This window comes from Nomia melanderi, chromosome 4 (genome assembly GCF_051020985.1).
Source record: "Nomia melanderi isolate GNS246 chromosome 4, iyNomMela1, whole genome shotgun sequence".
Taxonomy (NCBI): Eukaryota; Metazoa; Arthropoda; class Insecta; order Hymenoptera; family Halictidae; genus Nomia; species Nomia melanderi.
Window position 1 is genome coordinate 17599259 of NC_135002.1, and position 12358 is coordinate 17611616.

The 12358-nt window shown below is 31.9% G+C and overlaps 1 protein-coding gene across 7 annotated transcripts in view; it reads right to left on the minus strand.

The window, feature by feature from the left end:
- Window positions 1-12358, minus strand: part of Synd (protein kinase C and casein kinase substrate in neurons protein Synd) — a 112069-nt gene that overhangs the window by 14118 nt on the left and 85593 nt on the right. For 5 of the 7 annotated variants that reach the window (XM_076367273.1, XM_076367272.1, XM_076367270.1 and 2 more), the window contains exons 2-4: window positions 10871-11262; window positions 6990-7178; window positions 1096-1116 (exon numbers count right to left, since the gene is read on the minus strand). In XM_076367273.1, the coding sequence (XP_076223388.1) occupies window positions 1096-1116; window positions 6990-7178; window positions 10871-11233 (573 nt within the window). In that variant the 5' untranslated portion in view covers window positions 11234-11262. The remainder of the gene's footprint in view (window positions 1-1095; window positions 1117-6989; window positions 7179-10870; window positions 11263-12358) is intronic. The other 2 variants (XM_031972893.2, XM_031972894.2) reach the window with 1 other exon arrangement.

Genomic DNA, 12358 nt, shown 5'->3' on the forward strand with positions numbered 1-12358 from the left:
TACGGCATTCATATACACCAAATGCGTCTAACGAACGAAATTAACAGAATGTTTGACTTTTGTAAACTGTGTGTAACAATGCAATACAATTAAATATAAAGAACTTGATAATATTTTGTTAGCTAAGTCGTTCATAGATCAAAGTGACTAACTCTGCTTGTCGAATGTTTTCAAATGGAATTTGAAAATATTCCAGATTTCAGTGTTAAAACATTTGAGGTAAAGTCACCAGTAATTGACCTGGTATCAGTGGTTGACCATTTTTCAGGAAAACATAAAAAATAAGGCTTTTAAAAGTAATAATCTTTTGATAAAGACACGATACATATGTTGCAGCATCTACCAACCCAACTTCGAAACATTTTTACCTGAACTGTTTATCGTAAAAACTAACAACCTATTTCATTGATGTTGGTTGTATGACTCCGATTTTCAACATGGAATTAACTTCTTTTCATTTGTATTTGTCCTTTTGCTTGTAATTTCTCATAATCGCTGCAAACAAACGATACTAAAGAAATCACCTTTAGTGTTTTCGGTTTTAGTATAAGTAGCCAACTGCTAACTAACATATGGTCAACTACTAGTTATCTCGTTTTAAAGGATAGTCAATTTTTAACGCGAGTATTGAATTTTCAAAAATCTCTATCAAATTTGGATAATATAACTATTTCAAGGTTTGCTTTGTTACATAATGTAAGAAATTCAAACAGCATTTTCACGCATGGAGACTCTCTATTTAATGAAGGAGCAAGCGTTTACTATTATTTACGCAGAACATTTTTCTTAACTGGTCAGCTATTGGTGATTTTACCTTAAATTTCGCCGAACTTTCCTACTTTTCCTTTCGCGGAGTTAATCGTTTCATCGAAAGAATGGCTCAATCGGTACAACTTCAAGCTAGAAACGTACGATCCGTCTCCGAGCGATGCCCGAAACATGCAGGGATAGATAGACGATATTATCGAGCATTCGGGAAAGTCTAGAAACACTTCGTGAGACGGACGATCGTAGCGATATCGATTAATACCGGCAAACACAAAACAACATCGCATGCAGACAATTGTTACGATAACACGAAATTTGTTAACATACGTTTTCAGAGCCTCGGGCCATCTGCAAATAATACTTGCTAAAGAACAACTGCATCTACTCGTACATATGTTTATCGAGATGCAATACCAACGTATTGTGCGCACACGTGTAAGTACACATGATACTGAGTTACATGTGCTTGCGTGTGCACGTTTCGCCAAGGATATTAGTCGCTTCGAAAAGGATTTCGTTATTTGATATTTGTGTATGTGAGCGATGACATGAAAATACAGTTGAGTTGTTTAGTTTGTAGCCAAATGGATTAGAAAAAGCTTATGGATGAGTTAAAAAATCAATATGGCAGACATTGAATTGAGAGACATTCGTATTTGAGTATATCAAAATTCTGTTATCGAAAAATTTGAAATATTGTTAATATTAGTTTATAAATATAAACAAACAATAAATAATTTTATAAATACAGAATTATAAAATATGCTTATAATATATAATTGAGAAATTGTAACTGCTGAATTCGTTGTGCTTTATTGCAAATAGAATCAAATATTTTTTGTATGTTTTTATAACTGTGGGATGCCAGATGGTCTATGATGACCAGAATTAAATACATTGATATTTGTTAAAAGGATGGAGAAAAAGAGATCAAAATGCTTCAACGAAATTAGATTTGATATTTCCGAGATTTTGGATATATCTTATGACATGAAACAATTCGTAACAAATAAAGAGAAAATGATTTTATTATCTATGATAAAAAAAGTTTGTATGGTTCTTGTTATTGTTCATTCACTAAACAACAATAATCTCATCCATTCAAAGTATATTTGAAAGTTACTTTCCTGTTGTTGTTCTAATGTTAAATTTCAAAATTACAAAGCTTTTCTTTGTTTAATAGAATGTATAAATAAATTCATCGATGTATTAAACAGAGTAAGTTTAATATCAAATACAGAAAGTATGACAATATTTAAAACATGAAATAAAGATAAATTACACTGAAAAATTTATTTACGTTATTCCCATAGGAGTTTCAAATTAATTTTTTTATCCAAACGTATTTTTCCCGTTACCGAGGATGACTTCGCATAAATAAAATACTCATGTAACGGTGACTTGAATAACGAAATATCAAACCATGTTTTTTTACGGACAACCACAAAACGGAATATTTTTATCAACGATTAAATTATTCCAGCGATTCAGTTTTGAATACATATTAAACAGATTTGATTCCAAAATAAATATGTAAAATATTTCTCGTAAAGGCAAAATCAAATTTATAATACTTGTTCTTTGAAATTTAGAGTTTCTTCGACTTTTTTTATCTACACGAACAGAAGAACTGTTAATAATATTTAGCATGTCTAAACTTAATAGAAATTATTTACATTTATATTTCATAGATCATATGTTCTTGATATACTGGGTGCCTCTCAAAAATAAAGATTAAGGGAAAGCGATGTAAGGACCAAACAGAAATAAAAGAAATAAAACTATGTTGTCAAAATAACAGCGAACACGTATATTTTATTAAATTTTTCTTTTATTTCTATTTTATCTCCTCTATCAGCTACATCTTTTTTTTATTAACATTAGGAACAGGTTGTAGTAATTTGCTTATTATCTCGTTCGCTCACTCATTCACCCACTTAAAGACTCACTGGGAAGAAGGTTTATTTTATTTAGCTTCCCAGAGGAGATTTTTGTAACCGAATAATATTTTTAAAGAGTTTGTAAGAACAATTACTGTTTATAACTTCCAGTGTGACTTCCATCTTTGCTTATGTAAAGTGTGATTCAGCGGTAAAACTGATCAACACATTTTATATGACACTGTGACGCTGCATTACATCCCCTACATCTAATGAACGGACGGTGGTCATCTTAATTAATAAGCAAATCAATATTTAACGAGGTGATGATACTGTAAAATAATCTTGTTAAAATTAAAGATTGATATCGTAAAGTACTAGTACTATATTTCTTTATTGCAAAGTAGCATTTATTTGATTAAATATGCATTGTTAGATCTGGGTTGATTTTATCACTTTTATCACTATTTTTTTCATAGACTCCCCGTATATTATTGTATGGAACAGAAATAATATGAAATTAGAAATATTTATAGCATATTTGTACGTATTAAATTTCAATATTTTAAAACTGTTGTAACAAATGAGAATCGAAGACTTTAAAACCGATTTCAGAATATATAGTTGTTATTATTAAATTCAAATAGCCATCTATTCTAAAGTAGTTGCATAATACTGTATTAATAATGATGCGAGTATATTTATTTTCCTTATTAACACTGACCGTACCTTGAAGCTATTCTAAAATCTGATTAAAAATCGTGCGTTTTCTTTGGTTCGTTTAATTTCATATCAATTCCTATATTGTTCGATTTATCAATTTTTCAATATTTGTCTTTCCTTTTGTTTACTTTTTCTTGTAGCTAGTTATTTGACTGGTTTACGATAGGAATAAATATATACAAAGTACCGGTGCAGCTAGTGTTAAAAAAATATAATTGACATCGATGGTATGTAAGAGAAATGGTCGTAATAAATTGTTCTTGTATCTTAGATATAAACAAATTTGTAAGACTAATGAACAAATTCTTAAGATCTATAGAAACTCTTTCTCTTCCGCTATAATAAGTATTAAAGAGAAATCCTTTTTGTCTTAGATAGAATGATTACACAAAAATCCTTTTCGCAAAGAGTTCGATGCCAGCGACTGTGATTTAGATGTAATGTGATGTCAGAACTGTGCTAATTATCGATTACGTATGATCAGAGTATGGTGTAACTTTTTATCAAGAGAGCGGACGTGTGTCGATTATGTTTCTTAGTGATTCGCAAAAATATATTATTGAATTCGTTCGCAGTACGCACACATACGCACACAATGAGATGAAAAATCAAACAATGAATACTATTTCTCTGGGGTAATCATGTTTGAATTTCAATACAGAAGTCCAGCTGGAATAGACGCTATTTTTTAATCACCGAAATAAGGATGAACATGGATGGATCCATGGAAAATAGATGATTTAGAAATAACTATGTAATTCAAATAACAAGATAAAAGTATGAAGAAAAGGAAGCACATGTGCAAATACCTGTAACGAATATAAGAGTAACAGATATGGAAGTATTGAACGACGAACTTTTGTATAGGGTGTCCTATTTTCATCTATAAATGCATTTATTTCCGGAACTATTCGTTATTTGAAAAATGTCTCAAATACGATTTTTTCTGTTTTTGTGTTTTCAAGGTGAATAAGTTAATACTTCTTTTGTGAGGAACGAGCGGCCGCATTGATAGATGTAAAAAGAACTATATGATAGTATTAACTTGTAATTAATGAATTATAAATATCCTGTCGAAACAGAAAAATTACATTTAGGACATTTTTGAAACACTAAATAGTTTCGGAAATAATTGTATTTATAGATTAAAATGAGACACTCTGTGTGCAACGAGAAGACAGAACTGAAACAGAATCTAAATTTTTGACTTAGGATAAAGAGAAAACACATCATCATAGATGACTGAACCACTTAACTCAGGTAAGATATAAAACTTCAAAGAAGGTATATATTTGGACATAAAAATCACAAACGAATAATGGTATAAACGAATTATAAAATTATAATAATTTAAAATGGAAATGAAGAACAACGATAACTATCACACTTTTCACCCGAAATGTTCTATCACACACAACTGATTTGACGATCACAAACGGTAAAACTCACTTCAGACAACGCACGTATTATCCTCAGTTGGAATGAAAAACTGCAATGACTGGAATTAAAATCAATCTCATCAAAATCCACTCACTGATAAGAATTTTAGAAGCTCATGGACAAGAAACGAGTCAGCTACTGAACTCTTTATCAAAATAATTAGGTGGTGGTATAGTGAAATCAAAGAAAAAAGAAGAGGAATAAAAAGACATTACAAGATCGTATTGTAGAAAATAGGGAAAAATAAACAGACTCGCAAAACAAGTAAAATAACTTTTAATGTGCCAAAAGAATAACAGGACCTAAGTGTTTGTAGAGAATCTAGAGACGACATTAATGACAAACCACTCTTTATAGAAAACAGTTACAAAACTAGTGAAAAAGTCTGTTAAAAAAATAGCTCATGGAATATTAATACACTGGATGGCCGAAAGAACTCAAAGAATAATAGAATTACATAGCTGCAGAATACCTATAGAACATCTTCAAAACAAATCGGATTATACATGATGAAACGAGCGACAAACGAACCAGTCAGAATTTCCCTATAAAAACTTCATAATGAAAAGTATTTATAACGACATATTAAAAGCGTAAATATAAAGAATCATTAAGATAGAAAGATACTTTTCAATTTAGTTTTAGAAGCTGGTAATTTTCCTATAAGTTAGAGGGATTATTCTCACCTAGGAACTGAAAAATTCACCAGCACACCTTAGTTATGTAGCCTGTCATCATTACTCTCTATCCTATCAAAAATAATGAAAAGGATAATCCTAAAATATCTATTGAATGAAATAGAAAACAAAAAATTGACGCTTGAGCATTAATTCGGTTTAACTTTGAGTGACAACTAACTTGAAATTAACCTCTTGTTTTACGATTTCTTTGACAACAGCACTCGCTGGAACTATTTTATCATTAATAATTAAGATGGAAGAAGGAAGAATTCTATATTTGTCTTATATCCAGATTTACTTCAATGATTAACGATTGATAATATAAAGTAGTATTTAATTTCAACTCAATTTGTATATGCTAATCTCTGTTCGAAATTTTAGTTATGAGTTTGACACAGCACTACAAGACAAGGGGTTAATCTTTAGAAAAGTATGCTTTGCACTCAGGATATTAATTTTTCTAAAAATAACAACTGGTAGCGAAGTGACTCTCACAAAAAGACAAACAAAATATCACGGCCTAATATCATAAAATAAACTCAGAACAAACACAACAAACTTCGTAGTAGCTCCGTCGATTGATTATTAAATAGGAAATCAAAACACGAGAACAAACAAAACAAACTGGACAAACAGCGGACATTATATCTGGATACCACACTAGGTCTCAGCTCAGAAGCATTAACAATACACCCGAAAACCTTTTAACATCCCGTCAGTGTAGTTTACTACACTTCTACAACACAGCGCACAGAAAGAGGATCGAATCCTGTTTAAATGGTGCACAAGAAAAGATCCAGTAAACATACTCACCACAATAGAAAACCATTAGCCCATTCGCGCGGAATAACGAGGCAGACTCGTGGAATACTTTGTATTTTGTCGTGGTGTAATAATAAATATTAATGCGTTATATTCTTTGTTTGTCTCTGGAATACTGTACCATTTAGTCAGTATTGTTTGCATTATTTCTACACTGCATCGCTTAACACGTTAAGCGCCACGAAAATCTTGAACGTTTTTCCGTTGAGTTATTCTTTTGTAGCAAAGAATAGCAGGAACAATGATTAATTACTTGACGTTACAATCCATGCATTACACTATTCGCAACTTAGTTACGTTATTAAACATTTTCATTGTACATCGGTTATCTCGCATGTTACGATTATTTTCAAGTAATTCAGAAACGTCAGTCATCAATGACTGCCATGGCACTTAATTTATTAAGAGCATTTTGCCTACAAAATACACAAAACGACTGCCGCGCGAATGGGTTAAAACCCAGATAACTCCGAACGAATGATCTTCCCGTTGGTCAAGTGAGAATGTGAGTGAATGAAGGAGTGACTGAATGAGCGAACAAGAGTGTCAGCGAATTATTACAACTAGCTTCTAATGTCAGTAAAGACGAAATGTAGCTAATGATGGGGATGAATAAAAGAAGACACGGCTTTATCACCGTAATCGCCGCACAGAAAGGGTAGAATCGTTGTTTTACCTGGTCTGGCGAAAGCGAACTGTCCGCGGAGGCGTTCCTCTCCATATTCGCGGCAGTTCGCTCGGTTTTACAGCTGTTGTGATATTCTGACTTCGATTTTTCGACCTTCTGCAAAAGCTTCACCCAAGGTTTCTGCGCCTTCTTGAACGCATCCTCCATCTCCTTGCGTTCCTTCAGAGTCATCATCGACTGGAATCGAACCACATCCGTACAAGATTAGCGATAATTATGAAAACCTACACGGAGAACAGATCGGTTAGAACTATATATGCGTGAAGAGGGTTGGATGTGTACGGGCTGTTCACGTGGTGAGCACCAAGCATTTTCGTCGTGTACAGTGAGAACACTTAGTCTTGTATACGGCACTCGAATTGCGAGGTTTCGGTTTAACCCCTTGTCGTACCACGACAAGTGAGACTCGCGATGAAGATTTCTAGATGAATTTAACAACAATCAATCTTGTTCGTTACCCACGAATCAGAGCAAACAACTGTTTTGCTATTATCAATTTATTATTTTCAAATGAAATTTTCACTTCAAGTAAAATGGAAAATTTTGTTGCATTTCTTGCAAATCGTTGACAGTGAAATGTTATACGAGCTTAGTAGCAAAAGTAAATAGTACGGCAAGGGGTTAGCACCGCGGTTTCCAACCTGGGAGGCGCGGACTATTGTCAGAGAAGGCGCCAAACTTTTTAATGAAAAATTAATGTTCATACCATAATATCTAGAAATAAATAAACTTCACATCGTAACGTAACAGTACAAATTCAGTGAAGTAATTTTTATTTTGCAATAAAGTTATTATTATTTAAAACGTGTCTATATTATATTATATCTATTAAAAGATAGGAAGGCACGGAAAACAATTTTTTTTAGGGACGCGTAGTAGCATAAAGTTTGGAAACCGCTGGTTTAACATGTTGAAGAAGAACGGAAGAACTTATAGAAATAAACAGTTACACGGCATTTGCATTTTATTTTGACACTGTCAGGTCAGACAAATGCAAAGGTTACATTAATTTCTTTTCTTGCAATATACTAATACTCGTTTAAATTTCACAATTTTGGGACTCAGCAGTGGAAATTAACCAAGCAAAAAAAAACGGGAGGAAGCTATTTGCTTCGAAAACAATTTTTTCAAAATAATTGCAATCGATTTCATTATTCTTAAGTAATCAGTTTCAAACACTGAAGTAAATCTCAGTCTCTTTGTGAGTGGGATGTGACGATGAAAAATAAGAAAAAGTTACGATGATACGAAATATTCGAAACATTTTTTTTATTTCTTGCATGATCTTGAATGTTATTATATTGTGCGTGAAAAATGCTGGCTAATAACTGTATGAAACCTTTATCTGATACAGTGTACAAAACGAATCAAGCTCTATAACTTTTAATTAATGGACTGACATAAGAAATCAAATTAGACACATTTTGTTCTACATTTGCACTTTTACAGTTGTGCATAAACTAAAATATAATCTGAGAACACTGACATGGATCATATTCAAATTTTATAAAAACACGTTTATTTCTTGAGTTGCGCGAAATCGTCGAATAATTATGAAGAGTATTGAAGACGTAATACTTCCACGAACACTTCTGCTGCATTATTATTAGCTCTTTGCTGTGTGATTCCTTTCGCAATTGCATTGATCGATGCTGCTTTATCTTTTTATGATTCACCGAAAGTGAAAAAGAATTAGCATTCGTTGAAAGATACTATTCGCTTTAAATATAATTTCTACGAATTATTGATTCCACGCTTATAAAGTAAATCCTTTGAACTTGAAGTAATATTCCCGACTAATAATAATTTAAACCAATTATTGCGCTCGGAGTTCGGCTTTAGATATGCGGCTTTCGTTTTATGTGAACAGATATTTATCTGTGAGCGTTTGGACAGACAAATATAGACATCATTTATAAAACTTCGTATTTTCGCAAGAAATGCAGACAGCAACATAATCTTGAAAAATTCCACTAACGGTTTCCGCTTGACATGCAACGCGGAATCCATGAGATCGTACAATGTAGGTAATCGATGCAATCTGTGCAAAATTCATCAAGTTCGAACGATTTTTCATTAGCCTTTCATAATACGTGAACATATTTCATTTGTCAAATCTGTATCTTCAATACTGTAGAACATTCATCCGAAATTTTGAATTATTTTATAATGTTTAAATGTTTCGCCCATGAATATTGATAAAATCATGGATCATTCGATAGTACGTACAATTCGAGAAGCAATGAATATATTTTAGGTGACTATCTTAGGGCTACTCATAGTTTCCTGGCGGTATCGTTGAAATAAAAGGCCAAAATGTAATTATTGTTCGTTTTTATAAACTACTTAACCAGTTAACTGCGTTTGACGGGTATACACGTCATCTTAAAGCTTGAAATGATAGTACATAATTCTTTAAATGACGAGTTATTTATTTTTCTAGATAATTTTGATTTTATTGCACACAAAACGAAAGATTTTTTAACCCAAATTCCACAGTTAATACAGGTGAGGTATATATCTACATATTACACATTTCCATAGTAATAAAATGTACATTGTTATACATAATGTCCTATTATTGAGAGTTTATTGCCTAAGCACTACAATTTTTTTTATATTTCCCGGACATGAAAAATTATTGAAATTTGGCAGAACGATTCCATAATCAAAGACATGATCACCAAATGCATATTCAGTATGCCAGAAAGAGTGCTATAATAAGAGCTATAATAAAAGCAAAGGGGGAAAATACAAATTATTATTAATGTAGAAATGGGACTATCCAATGACATTTTAACGTTCAACAAAAATTACAAAAGTTTATTAACACGACAAAAAACATATTAGGATTACAAAATGTGTGTGTGTATTCATTGGTGATCCATTTCGGCAATCATGCATAATTTTATGATTTCTTCTTAGCTAGAAATATCGAAATAGGTATATATATATAGGAGATATATCACGTCTTATATCTTGAAAAATTTGTAAAAATTCAGGAACCTCGTGGAACCAGATAATTTTTGTGTTCTATTATTCATTGGTCTTTATAGAAAACATATTAACAAATTTTAACTGAAAATATTTGCAATTTTGCACAGTTTTATAATTTTTCTTTAATCAAAAATATATAAGAAAATAAAATTTCTGTTATTTATGTCTTGATTATTACAAGTTTTTTACTTACATTTTTTAAATAAATTAAATAAATGAAATCATTCAATAAAATTATTAACGATTTCATTATTATTATATATCATACATAGTTTCCTAAGAGAAATGCAACTCCTGTTGAGCGCACAGGTGGTCATCGCTTTCGCCGAATCGCGCGTTTCTCGCCTCTACATTAATATTTATTTATTTAACATATATGTATACACCTTAAGAGTTAATAACAGTTATTATTCAATTCCGTTTTGGTCTTGTAATTCTACGATTAGCACGAAAAACAATGAAAATTATGACTGGCCCTAATTGTTCGATCAGGGAATGTATCAAAACAACAAATTAACATTTAAACCTGACACACATGATAATGTACACTGTTTTACTGTTCTCAATACTTAATAAAATCAAAGATCTATTTAAAACTTCCGAAAAAGGTTTCATACGTTTATTGCTCCAGATATTTTGTTATCAGTATTAAAAAAAAAGCGTCCCATTCTATCCTACTTTCCCCAACAACCTATATTTAAACCCATTTCTATCAGAAAAGCAGAATACTACCATGTTTATTCAAAGTATATGTCATTACTTGCGGTGCGTTAAATAACAGTCTTTTCTTGTTAAGTAAGTGCAACATAATTTTGAACGATAATCAAGTCTAAAGGAGATAAACAGAGAATCGAGTGAAAAATTGTACGTACTTTGTGGTAATTGTCCTTCTGCCACGTTTTCACTTTTTGAATGATATCGTTGCATAGATCCTCCTTAACCCTGAGATGAAGATCGCATAACCTGTCCGCTTCAACGAGAACGCCTTTCCATGCTGCCTCGGTGGTTCCGTATTCGGGTCCTTTCTCGATCTTATCGTTCCAATTCTTCGACCAATTCTTCAACGCTTTCGCGTAACTCTTCTCTATCTCCGCCCTCTCTTGTACTAACGCTATTAAGCTGTCGCAAAGCTTGTGGCCGTCTTCGATCCTTTTCGTCGTCCGCTTGTAGTTACCCGGCTCCCAGAAGGAGTCCGAGGTTGCTATTAGCATGTTATCGTCGCTGTGATGTGACATCCTAGCCTAAATCGAGAAATTCCTTTCACCTGGAAACAGAATTTAAGAAACTGACATTATCCATCTGTTCATAAATACGGTAGGGGTATGTAAGGTAAAAGCACCAATAGTTGACCAGTTAAGAAAAGTTCTCTGCGTCAATAATAGTAAACGCTTGCTCCTTTATTGAATAGAGAGATCCTATGCGTGAAAATGCTGTTTGAACTTCTTACATTATGTGACAAAGTGTGTGACCAAAGGTGATTAATTTAATCTCGTTTATTTGCAACGATTGTGACAAATTACAAGTAAAAGGACAAATACAAATGAAAAGAAGTTAATTTCGTGTTGGAAGTTAGAGGCATACAACCAACGTTAATGAAATAAATTGTTAGTTTTTATGATAAACAATTTAATTCAGGTAAAAGTGTTTTAGAGTTGGATAGATGTTGCAGAATATCTGTCGCGCCTTTATCGACAGATTATTACTGTTAAAAACCTTATTTTTTACAGTTTCCTGAAAAATGATCAACTACTGATACCAGGTCAATTATTATTGATGGCTTATCTTAATACGATTTGAATTATTTCTTATGCTAATAATGAGCGTTCATTAAATGATGAAGTTTATGTTTCGTAGAGCAATTGAATGAACAAATTTAAATTGTTCATTAGACGGATTTTTTAGGTAACAAGAAGGAATAAAGTTGATGATTCGGAGATTATACTTTTTTCAAATATCAAGACACAGTTGGTTTAATTAAATAATTTTCCGCTGAAAACAATTTTCGTTGAATAAATAAGTTTATTATTTGGAAAATAAAAGTATAAAATTCTTCAGAAATTCTAGGTACTGAGTAATTGAAATGGTCCTTGAAACATAAGAAATAACATAAGAAAACTTGACAATGTGATGTTTTCCAATAATTAATCCGTGCTAACTATGATAGCTAATTGAAACTTGACATAAGATATAATTCCTGGCAAACTACGACACATTCTATCGTTAGTTTTATTCGATTTGAGTGTATTTTTATCTTCTTATCTTACTGTAATTTTTATCTGATATATAGATAATGTAGGTATTTTTACTCGTATGCTAAAGAATTAAATAATCAGAAGCAATTGTATTTATTATAGCTGAAG